This window comes from Zea mays, chromosome 1, assembly GCF_902167145.1.
Source record: "Zea mays cultivar B73 chromosome 1, Zm-B73-REFERENCE-NAM-5.0, whole genome shotgun sequence".
In the NCBI taxonomy this organism is placed as follows: Eukaryota; Viridiplantae; Streptophyta; class Magnoliopsida; order Poales; family Poaceae; genus Zea; species Zea mays.
In genome coordinates, this window is record NC_050096.1 from 196094269 (window position 1) to 196113814 (window position 19546).

Genomic DNA, 19546 nt, shown 5'->3' on the forward strand with positions numbered 1-19546 from the left:
CCCGATCAGGCTGACTTGACAGCAACCTCGCGTGCGGCGTACCGATCTTCCAGTTTGTATATTCAGAGGGAGCCATCTGAAAATGGAGGGCGAGGGCGGCGACGGGCGCCGGCCAATTGTCGATTTCCGGTTCGTCTAACCGGATTCGTTCGTGGGCAGCCGAAAGCGAGGCCCGGAAGCGGAAAGGCGAAGTCCAGATCTCGCCGGTCACGGCGGGTCGATCTCGCCTGCATGCGTGGAATCTCGGTGGACATAGTCTACAAGACTACAACGGTGATATGGATATGCAACTATGCAAGGTAGCCAACTTTACTCTATATCATATGGGATGTTTGATACTAGTTAGAAATATTAAAAATAGTCTAATTATAAAACTAATTACACTAACGAGGACTAAATGATAAGACGGATCTATTAAACCTAATTAGATCATAATTCGATCATATATGATGATACATTAAACATTTGTTACTCATATATTAATTAGGATTAATACTTTTTTGTGTATCTGTTTAGTATTTAGCTATATAACTAGTTTTATAATTAGACTATATTTATTACTCATAATAACCATTCAAGCATCAGATGTGACACGTACTAACCTTTAATCTCAGGAACCAAACACCTCATATCTATGATTTTTTTTACTACTAAAAGGGTTTAGGGATGAAAAAGCTCAGCATATGAGCTAGGTTTGGCATATTTGGAGACAATATTGGTCTTTTTAGTATATGTACAACCTAGTGTCTCTAGATTTAGCACCGTGTATGTTAACCGAAAAAATACAATGCACATTTAATTCTGGGATTCTGTTTCTTGGTGCATAAAATCCAAAACATAGAATGAGCTACGCATGGATTCATAATGTATTTCAAAATCAGATTCCTAATATCTACGCGAACCAAGAACCAAGCACGCCATAAGCCACGAGTTAAATGGTTTCATATACCAGTAGCTACAGTAACCAGTAGCGGAGCTACATGTTATCTTGTGGATGCACATGCACACATAAAAATCCAAAAATTAGTTATAACAGTTAAATTTTCACCACATATGCATTACCCTGCATCTAATTCCTATACACCCACAAGGGAGATGTACCTCCGTATATTTGCTCCAACTTCGCCGGTATCGATAACTGTTTTTTTTCAGCCGTTACAGCGAGCATACCAAAAGCATCAAAAGGATAAAAATTCTCAGGAATTACTTAAAAATCTTAATTAAAAGATAGAGTGAAAAAAGCACATTCATCTCCAACTCCAATCGTCACAACTGAAGAAACTCTCAACCTTTACATAACTAGAAAAGAAGCGCCCTATCGGGCGCTCTACCATCTGAACCACGCCATCATCTGAATCACGCCATGTAAGGGCAAAAAACCAACCTTAGAGTATTCAAATACACTCAAATGCATGAGAAATTATTTAGTGTCCCAAACAATCCAGCTAAAGTAAAATAACCACTGTTAGATATAATACCTTCTATTGCCTCCTAATCACTTTCCTCAAGTTCATTCATGTTGTGATCATATATCTCCAGAACATTACACAAAGAGGACTCAAATTCTAGGTAACAAACAACAACATGCCACCGATTGTGGATTAACCTGTGAGACAAAAGAAATATCTAAAAAAACTAAGCTCATAGATGTTGATTTGCAGCGGGGCCTGTTCTTCAACCGGCAAGCTCCAAAGATACTCGGTAGTGCATCCATTGCCTGCATGATCGACTTCGTTCTTAATCTATGTAGGAGCAACTCAAACATTTCTCTCATGTCTTCATGCCAAAAGAACGACATAAACATTAAAGTGTTAGGTATTAGAAACAGCCCCTATAGACAGATAAATGTATTATTATAGTGAAACAAATCAAACCCAAAGGCAGTGCTTGTTATTTGCTTGTTAAGCATTTAATTGTGAGTTTTACTTTAAGAAAATACAAGTTCATTTCCTTGTCTGGGATCAATTAATAAAATTGTTTCTTTCTATAATATTCTACAAGATTATTTGCATCGTTGACTCTGAATCACATGTAAAATTCTATTGTGTAACTACATTTAATGAAAAATCTATGGTTTCAAAGCTAGCATTAAGATACTACTACAGAAGTAAATCAACAATGAAAGCAAATCATAGGTAGTATTTTTCAAGCTGACAATGGCACAATTCTTTTTCTAAGTAATTTGGACTGGTCCTCTAGCAGTGGGTCTTGGCGGCACTCTGGGCAGAGCGGTTGTTCGGTTTCTGGCCCGATTTCACCATAAAACTGGGTTGACTCTTTTTGTTCTAATAATATATGGGGATGCTCTTGCCTCCCTTTCGTTTTCTTTTTAGAAATATAGATCACGACATGAACATGACATTAATGTTTGAATTCTATGTAAACAGACCAATCTTTACCAGTAGTCTCCAAAGTTATATTTTCAGAAACCTGATACATATTTAGCATAAAATTTGAATGCAATTTGTACCTGTACTAAAAGACTATTTCACATAAATGCAACACAAGATTATATTGGAGCTCAAGATTATGAAGAGTATGTCCATTCTAAACTGCATGTCAACCTCCATTTTGGAACAGAGGGGTTACTGACTGGTTCATCAACTATTTCTTTTATTGAATAAACATTGTGCGGAATATCTCTAAAAGAGAGCAATTTGTACTCACAAAGTGAAATGTCTCCAGAGGCAAGCTTTCCAAGTGTCGTCTGATAATAGCATTGTGCGGAAGGGAACTCTACTGGTGTGTAATCAATGTTCAACTGTAAATTCTGAAACGAACTCTAAGGAATCGTCTGTTTATGGTCATTTTCAGACATCCAGACCGCCAAATTTGCAGCAATCGTCCTCAACAGGAGAAAGTGTTAGGGGGCAATGAAGCTCCTGTTGGTGTGATGAATAAAATTGACAAGAGAACGTGCGAGTTTGTCGGAGTCTCACGCCCCGTTCCTCGTCGACGGCGGCCACGGGACGTGACAAATACATAGAACAAATAATTGCATGAATAGATGAGACACAGAAATAAATGCAGTTTGTGATGTATTTGATAAAAAAAGTTATATATTGTACAAGGGGAAGGCAGATGCACTCATGCAAGCAATAGACAACAATGATGGATAATAGAAGATGGTGTTGTGTGCAAGCACGGTCGGCAAAAAAACAGAAGATGGTGTTAGATGGGTTAAAAATCAGAAGGCATAAGCTTACAAAAACGTTATTGACCTTGGGTAAAAAAACAACAAGAACCAAGATAACATTTCAACCTGGCTCATTCTTGAAACAGTAGAATTAAAGAATTGAAAGTTACCGGTATCCCAACAGCCCATGATTTAGCTACGGTGATAATCACGCTTCCGACGCCATTGCGCCCTTTGGCATCATCGCCAAATCCGCCAAGAAGATAGGCGCTCAGCAACCACCCTGTAGAAGACCCAAATCCATGAGCAAACCATCTATTCGCGCGTCAGATGAGCAACAACCCTAAAAAGGCTCTATTTCCGATTCCCTAACCAGCAATGAAGGGGTCGGCCGTCTTGAACGTCTCGGCGTCGAGGACGGGCAGGCCATGGCTGAACCTTCCAATCGCAGAGAACAGCAGAAGGCAGAACACGTCCCCGCTGGCCAGAGGACCCAGCTTCCTGCGAACGAACGCGGTCGAAGCAATGAGACCACGGGAATGGGAAGGGCGCGTGTGACAGGTCACAGGATAAGGTTCGTACGTGTAGGAGACGAGCTTGGACTCGGCGGTCGCATCCCCGTAGGAGACGAGCTTGGACTCGGCGGCGGCTGCGGCGACGCGGACGAGGACCGGGTCCTCGGTGGAGGAGGCGGAGGGGCCCTCACCCGCGGCGGCTGGGGTCGGCGCCAACGCCGGAGAGCGCTAGGCGGCGACGCAGGAGGCGAGGGTTGGCGAAGAGCGGGTAGGGTTTGGTGGTGGACGGCCCCAGCGGCTTCGACGGCAGCCGCCGCGCGGAGAGGGAGGTGGGGAGGGGGGCTGGGAGGGAGGGAGGGACGGCCCCGGCGGCTTCGACGACAGCCGCCGCGTGGAGAGGGAGGTGGGGAGGGGGGCTGGGAGGGAGGGAGGGATTTGCACCTGGATTCCGGAGACCAAGTCGAGGGAGGAGCACAAGCTAAATCGCGAAAAGACAGAGGATCTTTATGCAAAACTGCAACCGCGAAACGCGGGGAGAGCTCCAAACGGCTTCAGGTTTTAATAACTCTGATTACATTGGTTGTCACGGCAGAGCCAGCCGGCGGCCGCGGACCTTGATTTGCCTGGCCTGCCTCTGCCGTGGTCCCGGTCCACGAGGCATCCACCCATATAAACCCACACGCCACAGTCCACGCTCTCATGGTTGCCTTCCCTGCACGGCCCCTCCCCTGCCCCTTCCGCTCCCGCAACGGGTGTGCCTCCGTTCCGGCCCCGCCCGACCTTCTCTCACCTCTCCAGCGCTCGCCTCCCGATCCTCCTGCAGTCCCACCTCCTTCGCCGCCTTCTCATCGCTTCCAAAATCGCAAAGCCGGATCGCGGGGACATGGACCCGGACGACGAGTCCGCGGCGCAGCGGAAAGCCGCCGACTTGCACCTGCCGCGCGTCACGGAGCCTGCCTCCGCGCCCGCACGCACCTTCTGCGCCGCGCAGCGCGTGCTCAGCTACGGTGACGGCCCTGTCGCCTCCGCCTCGGCGCAGCGCTGCGCGTCGTTCCCGCAGCGCCACGGGCACGGGCACGGCCACGGCGAGGCGGCGCTCGCCCCTGCTGCGTCCTTCGCCGCCTGGGTCGACGGCGGCCCGACGCCGCCTTCGGCGGTGGCAGCGGCACTGGAGCGGGCCATGTCGCAGTACGACGGCGCGGGCGACGCGCTGCCGGAGTTCGTCGGCGCCGGCGGGGGCGAGGGCATCTTCCGCGTGCCGCTCCGCGCGGCGGTGCACCCGGCCCGCCCGCCGCCGCTCGAGGTGCGTCCCCACCCGCTGCGGGAGACGCAGGTGGGCGCCTTCCTGCGGACGCTGGTGTGCGACCCGCGGCGGCGGAAGCTGTGGGCCGGCGCCGAGTCCGGGGTCCGGGTGTGGTGCCTCGACGAGGTGTTCCGCGGGTGGTGGCCAGGCGCCGGGCCGCGGCGCCGCGGCGACGAGGAGGCCGCGCCCTTCAGGGACTCCGTGCCGGTCCCGCCCGCGCTCTGCGCCGCGGTCGACAGCGCCAACGGGCTGGTGTGGACGGGACACAGGGAGGGCAGGATCAGGGCGTGGCGCGTGGACCACGCCGCGCCCGCCGGAGGAGACCCCACCGGCAGCGCGGCCATGTTCAAGGAGGCCTTCGCGTGGCAGGCGTTCAGCCGCACGCCGGTGCTCGCCATCGTCGTCACGCCGTACGGTAACAATCGATCATCTCGTTATCTTGCGCTCTGCTGACTGGACTGCTTCTGGCAATGTCACTTTTTCGGTGCCAAGAAAGTGTGCTCGGTTTTGCTGGCTGATTTCACGTGACTGAAATGTGGTAGCTCAGCAATAAAGTTCTGGGACCTGAGTAGTCAGTATAGTTATTGACTCGTTGATGGCAAAAATTTCGAATCATAAATTAGAATATTATCATGCCGCCGTTAAATCTTAGCTATATACGTTGAGTATTTTATGTCCAAGCTTTGTTGTTTTGTATGAGGTGGGGACAACTACAAATAGAGTAAGAGTTCTAGCTTATTCTGGAACGGTTTCATTCCCTTGTCTTTCTTAGGTGAATACGCATGGATTTAGCGCGTTTGGCATCTTTCTAGCTGGAGAAGTTGTGTTGGGCCTTTGTGGTGTCTTTTCACACAGAGACGGATTAGCCTGTGGAACCTTTTAACTATCATGATTCTAGAATACTACTATGCAAAATCCAAGTCGTTCCAACAGCTTTGTACTCTCGGAAAGTTCTAAACCTATTCTCCCAGCTTCATTGGGACGTTTACCTTTCACTATCTGTCTATGGCTGAATCACTAGTTCTTTGTTGTTTGAGTCTATTCATCTGGTGTTTCATAGTTTACGTGTTAACATAGATTTTGATTTAGAAGGGCTAAACACAATTCCAATTTATTGTTTCACTTAATGTCTTGGAAACAGGTGAAATTTGGTCAGGATCGGAAGGAGGTGCGATAAAGGCATGGCCTTGGGAAGCCCTTGCTAAGTGCCTCTCATCTACACCAGAAGAAATTCATGAGGCTGCCTCGTTGGTTGAAAAATCCTATATCGACCTTAGGAACCATGCTACAGTTGGTAACATGTGCTCTTTGCCTACTGCTGATGTGAAACACATGCTCGCAGACCACTGCCGATTGAAAGTTTGGAGTGTAACTAGCATGACATTTGCTCTTTGGTATACTTCGATAAATATAGTTGTATCTAACAGCTTCCTGAAGTTCTCTGTCCCTTATTTTCTTACATGTTTTATACAGGGATGCTAAGACTAGGGAGCTTTTAAAAGTATTTGGCATCGATGGCCAAGTCGACTTAGCTCGTCCTGAGGCCCCAGTAATGCCGGAACAATTCATAGAGGAAGAGATTAAAGCAAAACCCACAAAAAAGGAGAAACTGCAAGGTTCTTTAAGTTTCTTTCGGAAATCTAGGAATGCCTTGATGGGCGCAGCTGATGCTGTACGCAGAGTTGCAACAAAAGGGACATTTGTGGAAGATAATCGGCGAACCGAAGCGGTGGCTCAAGCAATGAATGGGACTATTTGGTCTGGTTGTACAGATGGTTCAATTATTGTGTGGGATGGAAATGGGAATAGACTGCAAGAATTTCATTACCATAGCTCTTCTGTTCAATGCATAGAGGCACTCGGAGAGAGGATCTGGGTGGGCTATGCAAGTGGTACTATTCAAGTTATGGATGTTGAAGGTAACCTTCAGGCAGGATGGATTGGTCATAGCTGCCCAGTCATAAGCATGGCAGTCGGCGATTCTTACATTTTTTCTTTGGCACATCATGGTGGCATTCGAGGATGGTCTCTAAGTTCCCCTAGCCCTCTTGATGATATTCTACGCTATGAATTGGCTAGCAGGGAGCTGTCATACACAAGGCTAGAGAACCTTAAAATACTGGTTGGGACTTGGAATGTTGCACAAGAGAAAGCTTGTCCTGAAGCGCTAAAGTCATGGTTGGGTGGTGCATTTTTCGATGTTGGGTTGGTGGTGGTTGGTTTGCAAGAGGTCGAGATGGGTGCTGGAGTTCTTGCCATGGCAGCAGCCAAAGAAAGTGTAAGATACTTTGCCTCACTTTAATATTTATTTATTTCAGTCAAGTGGGAAGATGCCATTCAATTTGGAAAATAGGTGTCAGAACAGGGAGAAAAAAAAATCTTGTTAAGAATTTTGAATTGGAGGTATTTAGAGAATACAGTTTCCATAGTTTCTGATGATCTTCCTATTTTGTCTATTCCAACCGTTTCATGATTTAAGGGGTATTCGATGAATTATCCACCTACTACCATTGATTAACATCATCGTTTATATTATGAAATGGAAGGAATGTTGTGAATCTTCTTGTTCATGGTCCTGCAGCGTCCAATCATTTAGGTTTTATTTGTGCCAAAATGCAATGTAAATACACTGTAATGCTTGTACTGTGTCACCATCTTGTTATTATTTGCTTTGTATCTTGAGCTAAAGTTTTCAATGTTGTAGCTTATAGGAAGAAATATCTTCCTGATCACAATTAGTTTTTTCTATTACTCTAAGCTTGGGAAGTTAATGTATTTTGTTCTCGTGTTAATTATATATCCATTCCTAGAAGGTATCCATTTTACCCTGATAACTGAAAGAGTGGGAACACTAATAAGTTTATATTTTGCCAGCTTATTACTATATGTATTGATCTTTCTCCTACTGCTTTCAGTTTAGTCCAGAAATTTCAACATCACTAGCTATTGCCACCTACTATTTTGTACTCTTTTGATTATTGTTCTCTAAGGTGAATATTTGATTCAAAATATCTCTGTTATGGCCTTAGGTAGGACTTGAGGGCAGTACCAATGGGCAATGGTGGATAGACAGTATTGGCAAAACACTTGATGAGGGGATATCCTTCCACAGGGTTGGTTCAAGGCAGTTGGCAGGATTACTTATTGCTGCATGGTACTGACTAATCATAATCATTTCTTAATAAAACATCGTGCATTTCTGTTCACATGAGCATTACAATTTGCATTTTCCGTACTTTTCTCGTCTCATATTTCCACATCCTACGTCATGATTATCTGAAGGGCAAGGAATGACCTTAAGCCACATGTTGGTGATGTTGATGCTGCTGCAGTGCCATGTGGCTTTGGACGTGCTATTGGCAACAAGGTAAGCGATTGTCAAGGCATCTTCACTTTTTTTTGGGTTTCTGAAGGTACCAGGTATCATCTGTTTGGTCTGTTTATTACCACTAGGCATCCCCTAGGCCCTCCCTTCTGCACAATATAATAAAAACTTTGTCAGAAAAAAAGGAAAAGAGAAACTGGTAATCTGCATGGCATTTATTGGAGATATTGCAATATAGAATCAGCAAACTTATTAAAATGTGCTGTTTTTTTGTTGCTGTATCATGGAGAAGCAATGTGCTCGTCTGTGCTAGAACAAAAGAAATGAACTGACAGAAAAAAAAATATTAACGGACAGCTATGTTTGGAAGATTCTAACTTCACTAATCTGCAGATAAGCTCTTGGACAAGTAGTTATATATTTGAATTCAATAGTTGATTATTACCTTTTCATGTCTGTCAAAGTTGTGCTCCTAATTTCCTTCACCGTTCTACATTGTAACTGTACAAATGACCGCTGATACTTCTTTCAGGGTGGTGTAGGATTAAGAATAAGAGTCTTTGATCGCAGGATATGTTTTGTAAACAATCATTTTGCTGCACACCAAGAAAATGTTAGCCGCCGTAATGCTGATTTTGACCATATTTATCGGACAATGACTTTCAACAAACCCCATGGATCTACAGGTATTTTGTTATCAAACGCCTCTTGGAAGTACTGTTGCTTACTGACTGGTATTTTGTTGTCAAATGCCTCTTGGAAGTACTGTTGTTTACTAACATTGCTATACATGACACTACACGTTTTCTTTGTCGTTGTACTACAGCTTCTGCTACATCTGTCCAATTGCATAAAGCAGTGAGTGTATGTGATCATCAATCTGTGTTCACAACAATAACTGACTAGTTCTCCTCCTGGGAGTGAAATTATTTATGTGTGCATACTGTAATAATGGCAGGCTAATGAAAACCAAGCCGATGAAGATAGGCCTGAGCTGGCAGAAGCTGACATGGTTGTCTTTCTTGGTGATTTCAACTACCGACTTGATGGCATCACCTATGATGAAGCAAGGGATATGGTCTCTCAGAGGAGCTTTGACTGGCTTAGAGAAAGGGACCAACTTCGAGCGGAAATGGAGGCAGGAAATGTGTTTCAAGGAATGCGTGAAGGTCGAATCAAATTTCCTCCGACCTACAAATTCCAACGACACCAGATGGGTCTCTCAGGTACTGTATTTGATGCTTATAATACTTGCCTGTCGCATGGTTTATTCGTACCACCTGCTTTAGATATGAGTTTGTTCCATCATCTCCATGCAGGGTACGATTCAGGCGAGAAGAAGAGAATACCTGCTTGGTGCGATAGAATACTATATCGTGATAGCCGTTCTGTATCAATGCCTGAATGCTCATTAGAGTGTCCTGTTGTCGCTGCAATTACAGCGTAAGGCCCTGTTCGTTTTTTACGGATTGAAGGCCTGAAACAGTTCCTGGTCGGATTGTTTTTCTAATTTATATAAGTTTTGATGAATTGGATTGAATCCTGGTCTAATCCTACACAAACGAACTGGCCCTAAGGTTTCACAGAGCCAGGCGTTTTTTGTATTTCGACCATCTTTTGTGTGTGTTGAGGAAGAGAACTACTGGAGTTATGTGACCCTTCTTTAGTATAACTATTCCTTGCAGAATTAACTTGTCGTTGTTTTTTTTTTGCTCTTTGATAGGTACGAAGCTTGCATGGATGTCACAGATAGTGATCATAAACCAGTGAGATGTACATTTAGCGTTGATATTGCGAGAGTAGACGAGCTGATAAGAAGGCAAGAGTATGGAAAAATAGTCGAGTCTAACAAAAGGGTACACTCTTTGCTTCGGGAGTTGCATTTTGTTCCGGACACTATCGTCAGCACAAACAACATTATATTGGAAAACCAAGAAGATGTCATCCTCCGAATAACTAATAACTGCGAAACTAGTAAGGCTGCATTTGAAATCCTGTGTGAAGGCCAATCAATCAGAAAGCAAGATGGAACTAAATCTGAGCCAGTCATAAGGGCATCCTTTGGCTTTCCACTTTGGCTTGAGGTAGAGTTACTCTCTCTCTCTCTCTTTGTTTTTTAGTCTATATGTACACATTTTCTGTATTTCTACTGTTCTAGTACCACCTCTACCGTACTTTATTCTGCTTTTAGTTATAACACATGTTTCTCCCACCCTGCAATGCCCGACAGGTCCAGCCATCATCCGGCCTCATCGGACCAGGAGACACAACGGAAGTCGCCGTGCACCACGAAGACTTCTTCACGCAAGAAGAGTTCGTCGACGGGGTGCAGCAGAGCTGGTGGTGCGAGACCACCAGAGACATAGAGGTCGTCCTGTCGGTGAACGTCACGGGCGTCGCCTCGACCGAGGCCGCCACGCACAGGATCACCGTCCGGCACTGCTGCCCGGCGCCTCCAGCCCCGCCGTCCGCTAACCCACGCGGCCCCATTACCGACTCACCTAGCGACGCTGTGCCAGGTCCCAAGAGTAGCCAGTCGAATCACTTGCTGCGTTCTGACTTCGCAAACTTCGGCAGCTCCGAGGTGCGCGACCTGTGCGGCGTGCGGAAGCGGAACCTGTAGAGACGAGCAGCTCAGTTTTGTTTTGCCTGGTGCTGTGGTTTTTTTGCTTTCTGTCCGAGTGTTTAGCCGGTGGAGTCTTGGATTTCTTGCCTAAGCTTGGGGGTGGGGGTGGGGAGAGAAGAAGTGGTTCTGCTCTTCATCTTGTTCTGTACATATGCGTCCCTGACCTCTCACGTCTCACCGTCCTTTGCATATCAGATCAAAAAGGGAAAAGAAAAAAGTGTGTGTGTGCAGTTGTTGCAAACATTTTTCTTTTTACATTCTTACGTTCTAGATGTGGCATTGAAATTATGTGGTTAGAAGGTGGAGTACATAATTGTGTGTGTACTTATAATAGAGGTTTACTTCATTGAATCAAGCTAGTGTGAATTATACACAGAGGCAGTACATTTAACTTACAGGGCAATTCTCTTGGATTAATGAGGCAGTGATCTTTTGTGCAGAAGAACCTATACCCAAAAAAAGTGTTCTTTTTCTTCCTTCCCTTTCCCAGTCTCACAATTCCAAACTTCAGCTCAAGCTCAGCAAAACACTGGCTTTTCGTTAAGAATGCTGGGAACCTGAAAGCACCGTCTATCCTGCCTGGGCCTGTTATTCCTACCATGTTTGATTCGAGCTGGACGATGCTTTGCTTTGCTCCCACTTCACACACCTCAGTTTGAGGTGGCTTCTAGTTCCAGGCTTTCCAGTTTCCACCCACCAGCACACCAGCTGAAGGTGACCCACATGGGAGTTAATGCGTTTGAGGTGGATAGGAGTTGAGCCAAGTGCAGGCGAAACAAACTTTCCAACTCCCCGTTGGAGAATGGGTCATGCACTCATGCAGGCTCACGCAGCCAAAAGATTCAGCAGATTTGACATCCAATAACAGTCCTGGTGTGCAGTTAGGTTGGGTCAAATCTGGTACACTGAACAGTCCAAGCGCGGTGACGATTTTGGTGACAATAGTTGGGTTTGGCCAGGCGCCCAGGCCACTGGCCTCGCCTCCAATGACCAGGTCACAAAACAAAACAATGTTGGAGATGACGAAAAGTTTTTGGAATTTGAAAGAATACAAAAAAAAAGGTTTGAATTGGCAGGAGATCACAAGGGATGTTCCTACGACCGTATGGAAAGTGAGACTTGTGGAGCTAGTTTCCACGTCATGATAAATGTACAGGAACATCATCGTCTGTAAAGGTGCACGTCATCATAATCAGCTCTCTCTCTCTCTCTCTCTCTCTCTCTCTCTCTAAATCTTGAAGTAAACTGTATACATGTAACGAAGTACTATGTGAACTACTACCGGTCTAGATTAGCATGCATGTATGTGTAACGAAAACACGATGGGAAAGAAGCGCGCCAGCGCCAGCCAGTCGCACGGCTGTTTGCTGCCTCTCCAGATGATGGAGATACATGGCGACGAGCTACATAGACAGCGGCAAGCGGCCGCCGTTAGAGGTGCCGTTGTAGCTCTTGCTTTCCTCCTTCCTCCGCCTCAGAACGACGCCCCACGTGACGGCCTCCAGGGCCACGGCGACGGCGCCGAGGACGGAGATGGCGGCGATGTAGCCCGTCTTCCACCTCTGCTCCACGTCGAGGATGGCCATGCCCTTGAAGATGTTGACGACGCCCAGCACGATGACGGTGTAGCCGACCGAGTGGTGGTAGGCGTTCCAGTACACCCGGTACTTGTGGTCCTTCTTCGGCCTCAGGAAGAGCGCGAAGATCTAGCGAACGGTGGAAGAAGAAGAAGAAGAAGAAGATCAGCGGGGGGCGGGCGTCGGAGTTTCCATGCACCAGCTGGGTGAAAACAGTGAAGCGTGTGAGTTATGAAGTACCTGCAGAGTGCCGAGAGCGAAGACTGTGATCCCGATGTTCCTGTGGAGCGAGTAGGTGATCCCCTTGGACAGGTTTCCGAGATGGATGCCGGTCGCCCAGCCGGACACCCCGACGCCGTACCCGAGCAGCTGGCAAGCGACGTGCAGGTAGAACCACGCCGGGTCAGCCGACCTGAACGTCTTGAGGTATCTCGCGAAGATGGCTCCCATGGGCAGCAGAAGCCCCCAGCTCACCGCATTCAGGATCCCATGAGTCTACAGGAAGAACGGATGGTTTGATAAGAGACCAGAAAAATACTGGACAGTGTACGCCCAGAGCGAAACCGGTGGTTAACAGATGGTAGCTAGATGACAACAATGGCATTCTTAATGGGAACGGAGACTTCTTCATCAGTTTGTCACAGGTCACATGGCTGGCACACTACTGTTAGAGCGAGAGGGTTTATATCTTGTGGAATAAAATATGCCAGCTGATTGTCTTGGCTGTATCGAAGAACTGCCCTGATGGGGTCAGAATCGAAGAAACGAAGGAATGCCTTGTTAATAACGCGAACAGACGAAGGGTGGGGGTCTGGGGAGTGGGGACCGACCAACTCACATTTTTCTTCCTGATGATGCTGCCCCCTCCGCTGGCGGCGGCAGTGGCGCCGGTTAGAAGGTTGAGCGTCCCCTTGGCGTTCATGTTGTCGCCCTTGGTGTCGTGTATCTGGATCCCGCCGGAGTAGGGCCCGACCTGCCAGACGTGGTTGACCTCGGCGCCCGTGCCGTTGGGGAGCACGAGGGTCGCGAACACGCGGACGCGGCCGTCGCCGCCGACCTCGGCGGCGAGGCCCGACGTCCGGTAGGCGGAGAGCGGGCCCGGGGCGCCGAGCGAGGTCCCGGAGATGCTGTAGGTCTGCACCTCGTACGCGCCGCCGCCGCCGGAGCTGGGGACGGCGACCAGCGCCTGCGTGCCGTCCATGCTCTGCGCCCTGGGGTTGAGGCCCCAGGCGACCCAGCCGCCCGCGGAAGGCGGGGCCGCCAGGAACGCCACGGACAGGGACGCCGCCGCGGCGTCGTAGGACCAGTGCAGCGACGCGCCCAGGCGGGCCAGGTCGGCGCACGCCGCGAACGCGCGGTTGCCCGAGAACTTCTCCGCCGCGCAGGCGCCGGCGCCGGCGGCGTGCGCGGGCGCGCACGCAGCGGCGGCGGCGAGGACGGCGAGGAGGAGGAGCCGCGGGATGGACATGGCCGCGGGGTCTCGTGGGCGGGCCGGTGGCACAGTAGGCTCCAAGCCCAAGGTGTCGTTTGTTTGGGTTACGGATCGGAGCTGGAGCTTGGGCGCAGGGCGCTGAAGAGGCTGGTGCGGGTGTGGTCCGGGTGTGGAGGCGGGCTCGGTTAATAGAGGAGGAGGGCACGAGGCCGCAGATGGCGGTGGACACGTGGGGGCGGAGATTGACGCGGTCGTCCCAGTGACAGCGAAGTATCCTTTTAGCAGCAGATAAACGAATCCGAGCACGTGCGGTGGATGCCAGCTGAAGGTGCGGATCAACTTAATCTATATTTATTCTCTATATCTGTATTTTATATCTACGTGCATAGACGGGAGTGTTGTATATAATTTTTTTTCTTCTAAATTTAGAGTATAGGATCATTTTAGAGGACCTGGAGGCAGTCTCAAACTAGCGTGACCTGCGCCGCAGGGAGTGGCTGGTCTTGGCATGCAGCGGTGGGGTGCACCGTCTATGGACTCAACTGTGGCGTCGGCGCGTCGCGTCCTCTCTCTCTCTCTCGCCCCAGGATCTCACGGTCCGGCGGAGCCTTCCACCGCCCGCTGGTCTGGTCACAGCTGTGAACTTTGGGAGCGACGGCGGCCGAGTGCCGAAAGGCGATGGACCACCTGGCTTGGGTACGGCCGCCCGCCCAGTGTACGCGCTCGCGCGCTTCGACGTCGCCGCTCGGGCGTCCCGGTTCAGACGCTAGGCTACGACACGGCAGTCTGTCCACACACGCCGGCCCGATCGACGTGACCCGAATCCGTGCCTCTTCTCTTCACATCGATCTCTTCTGTCGTTCTCCCGTGACGCGGGTTTGTCGTCGACATGGAGCAGAAACTCGGTCCCGTCGTCCGCACGTACGTCGCCGGGGATAAGCATGAGAGGCGCCCGGCCGGCCGGGAGGAGGAGGGACATGCATGGACGACAGCCACGCGACGGCCGGGGGGCCGGGCTCTGGCGCGCGTGGTGGCGCCGGCGCCGGCGGATGCGGATCCCGTAGACGTGCGATGCGCCCGACTGAGACCCCGAGAAGGACGCGCGGCGCTTTGGTGGTCCAGCCGGCCGGCGAGGGATCGCGACGGGGCACCCTCCTCTCCTGACCGACGCCACCGTGACGGCGGCATTGCGTATACGGTCGCCTACTCGCCTGGCGTGCTCGTTGGTTGAGGGGGGGTGGCCATAATTACAGGTAACCTAACCAAACGAGTCAAACAGATCGACCCAACCAACGAACCAACCAACAAAATCCGCCCGCAGGTTGGCAGATGGGCGAGATACGGCTGAAACTGAAAGGGAGACGGATCCCATTTCATGTCGACGTACAGTAGCGAGAAACCTGCCAAATCTTTCACACCAAACAAGGCAGAGGCAGGCAGGCTGACGGTTGAAGCCTCGCAAATTGGAGGAGTGGACAGTGGAGGTGGAGCCACCACTGAAGCAGTGTCAACCTTTTCGGTTGCATTGTGCAGCAGCAGTTTGCTGACCAAAGACCCCCCTACTCTGAAGAAAATGGACGTGGTTGATGGCCTTGGCGTGCGTGCGTGCCTTGGAGGAGGACAGGTTCGGCGCTCGGACTGCCCTTCAACCACGCTCAGCCACTGACCGTGGACGTGCTGCTTGTTCGCCTGTTGTTTTTTGTTTTTGTTTTCCTTGGGAGAAAATAGTAGCAGAGGAAATAATATATGCCTTAGTTGAAAGCGTGCAAATTAAGAGAGTCTACTGCTGCCGCCCCTACCAAAACGCACGCACTGTTGGCTGCTGGAGCTAGCCAGCCTGAAAGCTGGGAACCACGCCATGCCAGCTAGTGTGTATGTAGCATATCTGCGAGTAGGAGTAGCACGGAAGGGAGTTTGAAGTTTGAACGCCAGCTGATCGTGAAACCTCTAACCACCCAACAAGATTGGAATCCTTTCCATCTGAAAAAGAAAAAAAAGACAGACAGACAGAAAGACAGACAGGCGAGCTTCCACCGGGAAAGCATCGTTCGTCGGCCAACTTTTCACCTACCTTTGATCAGTGTCAGGGAAGGCCAGCACACACTACCATGCAAATGCAATGCGAGAACGTTGTCTTTTCAAACCAGTCCACGATGATTCATCGGTGTGGTAGATAATACATATAATGCTATATACAGAGAGAGAGAGCCGCCGTTACCTAGCAATAGCAACCTAATGGTTCTGTGAGCTACTAGCTCGTTCCATGTTTTATTCAGAAGCAACCCTTCGAAGCTACCTAGCTCCCAGCAGAGATGTATGTGCTCACAGGCTACAACACTACACCCTGTCAATGCAAAAGACGAGCAGGCATAGAATAAGGCATTGCCTTGCCTTGCCGGCACGCACGGCCATGACCAAAATCGTACGCGAAGGCGAGGCCATGATCACATGCATGCATGGCTGTGTGTACAGCATCATCTAGCGGCTCCGCGACTACGTATAATATCGGTCATTGAGTCGTCGCTTGCACACAACGTTCTCGTACTAAAACGCATGCATGCATAATTAAACGACGACGTACGATACATACGACAGACGGGGACCTCGCTCGATCTGAGCTTTTAATATCTGCCTTGTATAATGACAGCAGGGGCCCAGTATAGTTAATCGTGACCGTTTTGGCTCTTCCTTCTCGACCTACACTGCCCGGCCGGCCTTCTCTGCCGTTCTTGGATTATTGACTAATCCAGCCGCGGCGACGGTTTGAAAGATTCATCGGAGCTGTGCTGTTGCCCGGCGGCGGCGGCAGTCGCTTGAGACGGCTGGCTAGCTCCGGACGATCTGTCTATCTGGAAATAGCTAGCGCCGGCCGGGCGTGTCCGCGTGTGTTCTTAACTGGTTTGGCGATCCTCCAGGTCCACTGACGGCCGTCGGCCGGGCCGGCAAGTCTAAAGACCGAGCGAATGAAGTCGCAATTGCAGATCCGGCCACTGACGACGACGACCACCACATGTTTGATGTTTCCCAATCGAATCATCAGCTCATATATCTCTGCACATCTCCTCCTGTACACCACGTTACTTCATTCTGCTCTCTGCATGCGTGCATGTGAGGCTCTGTGAGCTAGCTCATCATCATCATACACGCGCATTCCACAAGTTCAGATCCAAGAAATTAAACCCTCCTAGATAGCCTGCTGGTTCAAGGTTCATCCAATTAAAATCCAGATCCAAGAAAACCCTACCCTAGTCTAGTACATACCCTCCCTCGTAGGAGTAGGACCCGACTCGGTAGATTTTGGCATGTGGATGCTGCTGTAATGGTCACCGCGTTCGTCATCATTCGTCGGGATTCGCGGACGGGTCAACCGTCAACGCTGAGTTGCCCCGTCGCTGCCGCCGTTTTTTTTATTTTTATTTTTATAAAAAAAAGTTTAACTATATTTATACACTTGTGTATTTTAAATTTCTTGTTTGAGTTGTGGTCTCGACTTCGATCTACGCTTCATATCTCGGCGTCATAGTTACGATGATGAGGTGCTGTCTGGTTCATTTCAGAGAGTGATTAACGTAACGTTAATGGATCCCACTGTTATTGGTTCCGGTGCAACATAAAGCGATATATGTTTGTTTAGCTAATGTTATGTATTAACATTTGCTTGGGAGTGGTAACGAAAGAAAGGAAATATTCGAAAAGACATGGATGCGTATCCATTTACGGTGTGAATAATCCTTACGGAGACCAAACAGAAAAGAAAGGGAATAGGTACCACTGTAATTGGATCACAGACAAAAACATCTAACCAAACAGGCTCTGAGATGTTTGCCATAAGGTCTAACCTAGCGACGACGCGAACAATATCTAAGATGCCATAGATCTTGGCGACGTGAACAATATGTAGTTTTCTCGATTTATATTTAGACCCGTGTGTTGTTGCATTTTGCTAATAACAACATTTTTTATGCAACGGTTATGCTGTGGTTAGGGATAGTAATGGGTTCTAAATTTAACACTATAAAATTTTCAAACTAAAATTATTTAAGGTTCTTAATTTATTGTGAATAAATATTTGAATCGTGATCCCTTATCACTTCTAGTTGTGGCACTAAAGGTGACCGATCGATATGTTTACAGGTCCAAAGTATATAGGCAAACGAGCAATGCCATGCGGATGCAACGCAACGAAACTAGGTTTTGACTCAGTGCATAAATCGTTCCAGTGGGTCTCTAACATGGTGAGGTCGTTCACTGTCCACACAGCAACGGTTGGTCAAGTTCCATTAGATTGATTACATGTCCCCGTGCATGGTGAACACGGACCATAATTTCCACGAGCTTTTGCAAATGTCCACCCTGATCCGTTTACCAAAACAAACTGGCCGCCTGGTGCTAATTAATTTCCTTCCGGGGCCGCGCCTCTGTGGCACGTACGTACGTTCTCTCGAGTTAGGCATCGGGTTCCAGCTCCACCACCGCCTCAATTTGAAGAAGAAAAAAACTAGTGTGGGTTTTGAGATCTCATCTGAGCACGTTTACTGGACCTCTCTAACTTGATAAGCTAAGAGCATTTTCAAGAGACTAGTTAAATGACTTGCTAAGTTAAATTTTAGCTACTCAATAGTAAATTAAATCTCCAACAGACTAGCTATCTGACTCGCAAGCTATCTGACTTTGTAAATTGGCTCTCTCTCACTAGCTAAATTTGGCTAGCCACCTGACTAACCAAACTAAATAGATAGTCTATTGGACTGAGATGCTATATATAGAATATAATCTTTATGAAAACGTAAATAGATAGTCAAATAGAGAGAAAAAATGAAGAGTCTTTTGGAGATGCTCAGCACTTCTACTGGCATTCTAGGAACGTGACTAAGAAGACCGGCCAAAGGCTTCCTTAACACGTTTCTGTATCTTTTCAGAGCGTGTTTTAAGTTAGGCAATTGTTCTAAAGGTTGACTATTATCACACCTGTGTGACGATGACATAACTATCGACATAAACAAACGTTGCCATGGTAGTTTGGAGCCCTTGATGATATATGATCTTAAGGGCCCCTTTGGTAGGGCTTATTTTTCAGCTTCGGCTCTGGCTCATGCAAAAGTTGTGCCAAACACCTCTTTTTCAAATGGCTTCACCAGTGAAGTGCTTTTCCAAAATGAACTAGAGGGCATGAGCCAAAAAAAAGTGGCTCACCCGGCTTCAGCTCACGTTATTTTTGCACAATAGCCCTCCCACCAGTCCAAATTATTATTTTTTGGTCCTCCCCTCAATCTCTAGCCACGTACAGGAGAGATATACATATACAAGGATCTTTCTGAAAAACAACCTATAAGTCGTTTTGCCAAATGATTTTTAGAATAGCTTTGGCTCATCTAAAGAAGTGGTTTCACCTCGTGAGCCAGAGCTAAAGCCGTTTTTTGAGAAGCCAAAGCCCTGCCAAAGGGGCCCTAAGGTGAAACAAGATCTGTTTGGAAGGTTCAACTTTGATGGGCTTCAATTTTTGATACTAATCTTGTTTATGGCAAATCTACTCCTTATCATCACTGTTGCTGTTTTTAAGCATATTTGAAGTAATAACCTTTCCATTAGGTGCTCGTGGACATCAAACTCATTTTGGATGAAGGGATTATGA

The 19546-nt window shown here is 48.2% G+C and overlaps 2 protein-coding genes and 1 pseudogene across 3 annotated transcripts; 1 reads left to right on the plus strand and 2 right to left on the minus strand.

The window, feature by feature from the left end:
- Positions 1–899: 899 nt before the first annotated feature.
- Positions 900–4320, minus strand: LOC118473123 (transcription initiation factor TFIID subunit 4-like; annotated as a pseudogene).
- LOC103642551 (type II inositol polyphosphate 5-phosphatase 15) lies at positions 4169–11300 on the plus strand. Of its 2 annotated transcripts, none has more exons than XM_008665806.4 (11): positions 4169–5369; positions 6096–6348; positions 6428–7232; positions 7984–8108; positions 8237–8321; positions 8812–8965; positions 9106–9143; positions 9238–9505; positions 9599–9722; positions 10003–10363; positions 10510–11300. In XM_008665806.4, exons 1-11 carry the CDS (start codon positions 4535–4537, stop codon positions 10900–10902), a joined length of 3441 nt encoding a protein of 1146 aa, XP_008664028.1. In that variant the 5' UTR covers positions 4169–4534; the 3' UTR covers positions 10903–11300. The 2 variants fall into 2 exon arrangements, with proteins under 2 accessions (XP_008664028.1, XP_035820101.1); XM_035964208.1 differs by having other exon boundaries at positions 9106–9137.
- Positions 11301–12140: 840 nt separating this feature from the next.
- LOC113664105 (uncharacterized) lies at positions 12141–14057 on the minus strand. The gene is made up of 3 exons (NM_001367435.1): positions 13321–14057; positions 12723–12977; positions 12141–12611 (listed from the first exon to the last, which is right to left on the minus strand). Exons 1-3 carry the CDS (start codon positions 13948–13950, stop codon positions 12309–12311), a joined length of 1188 nt encoding a protein of 395 aa, NP_001354364.1. The 5' UTR covers positions 13951–14057; the 3' UTR covers positions 12141–12308.
- Positions 14058–19546: the final 5489 nt, after the last annotated feature.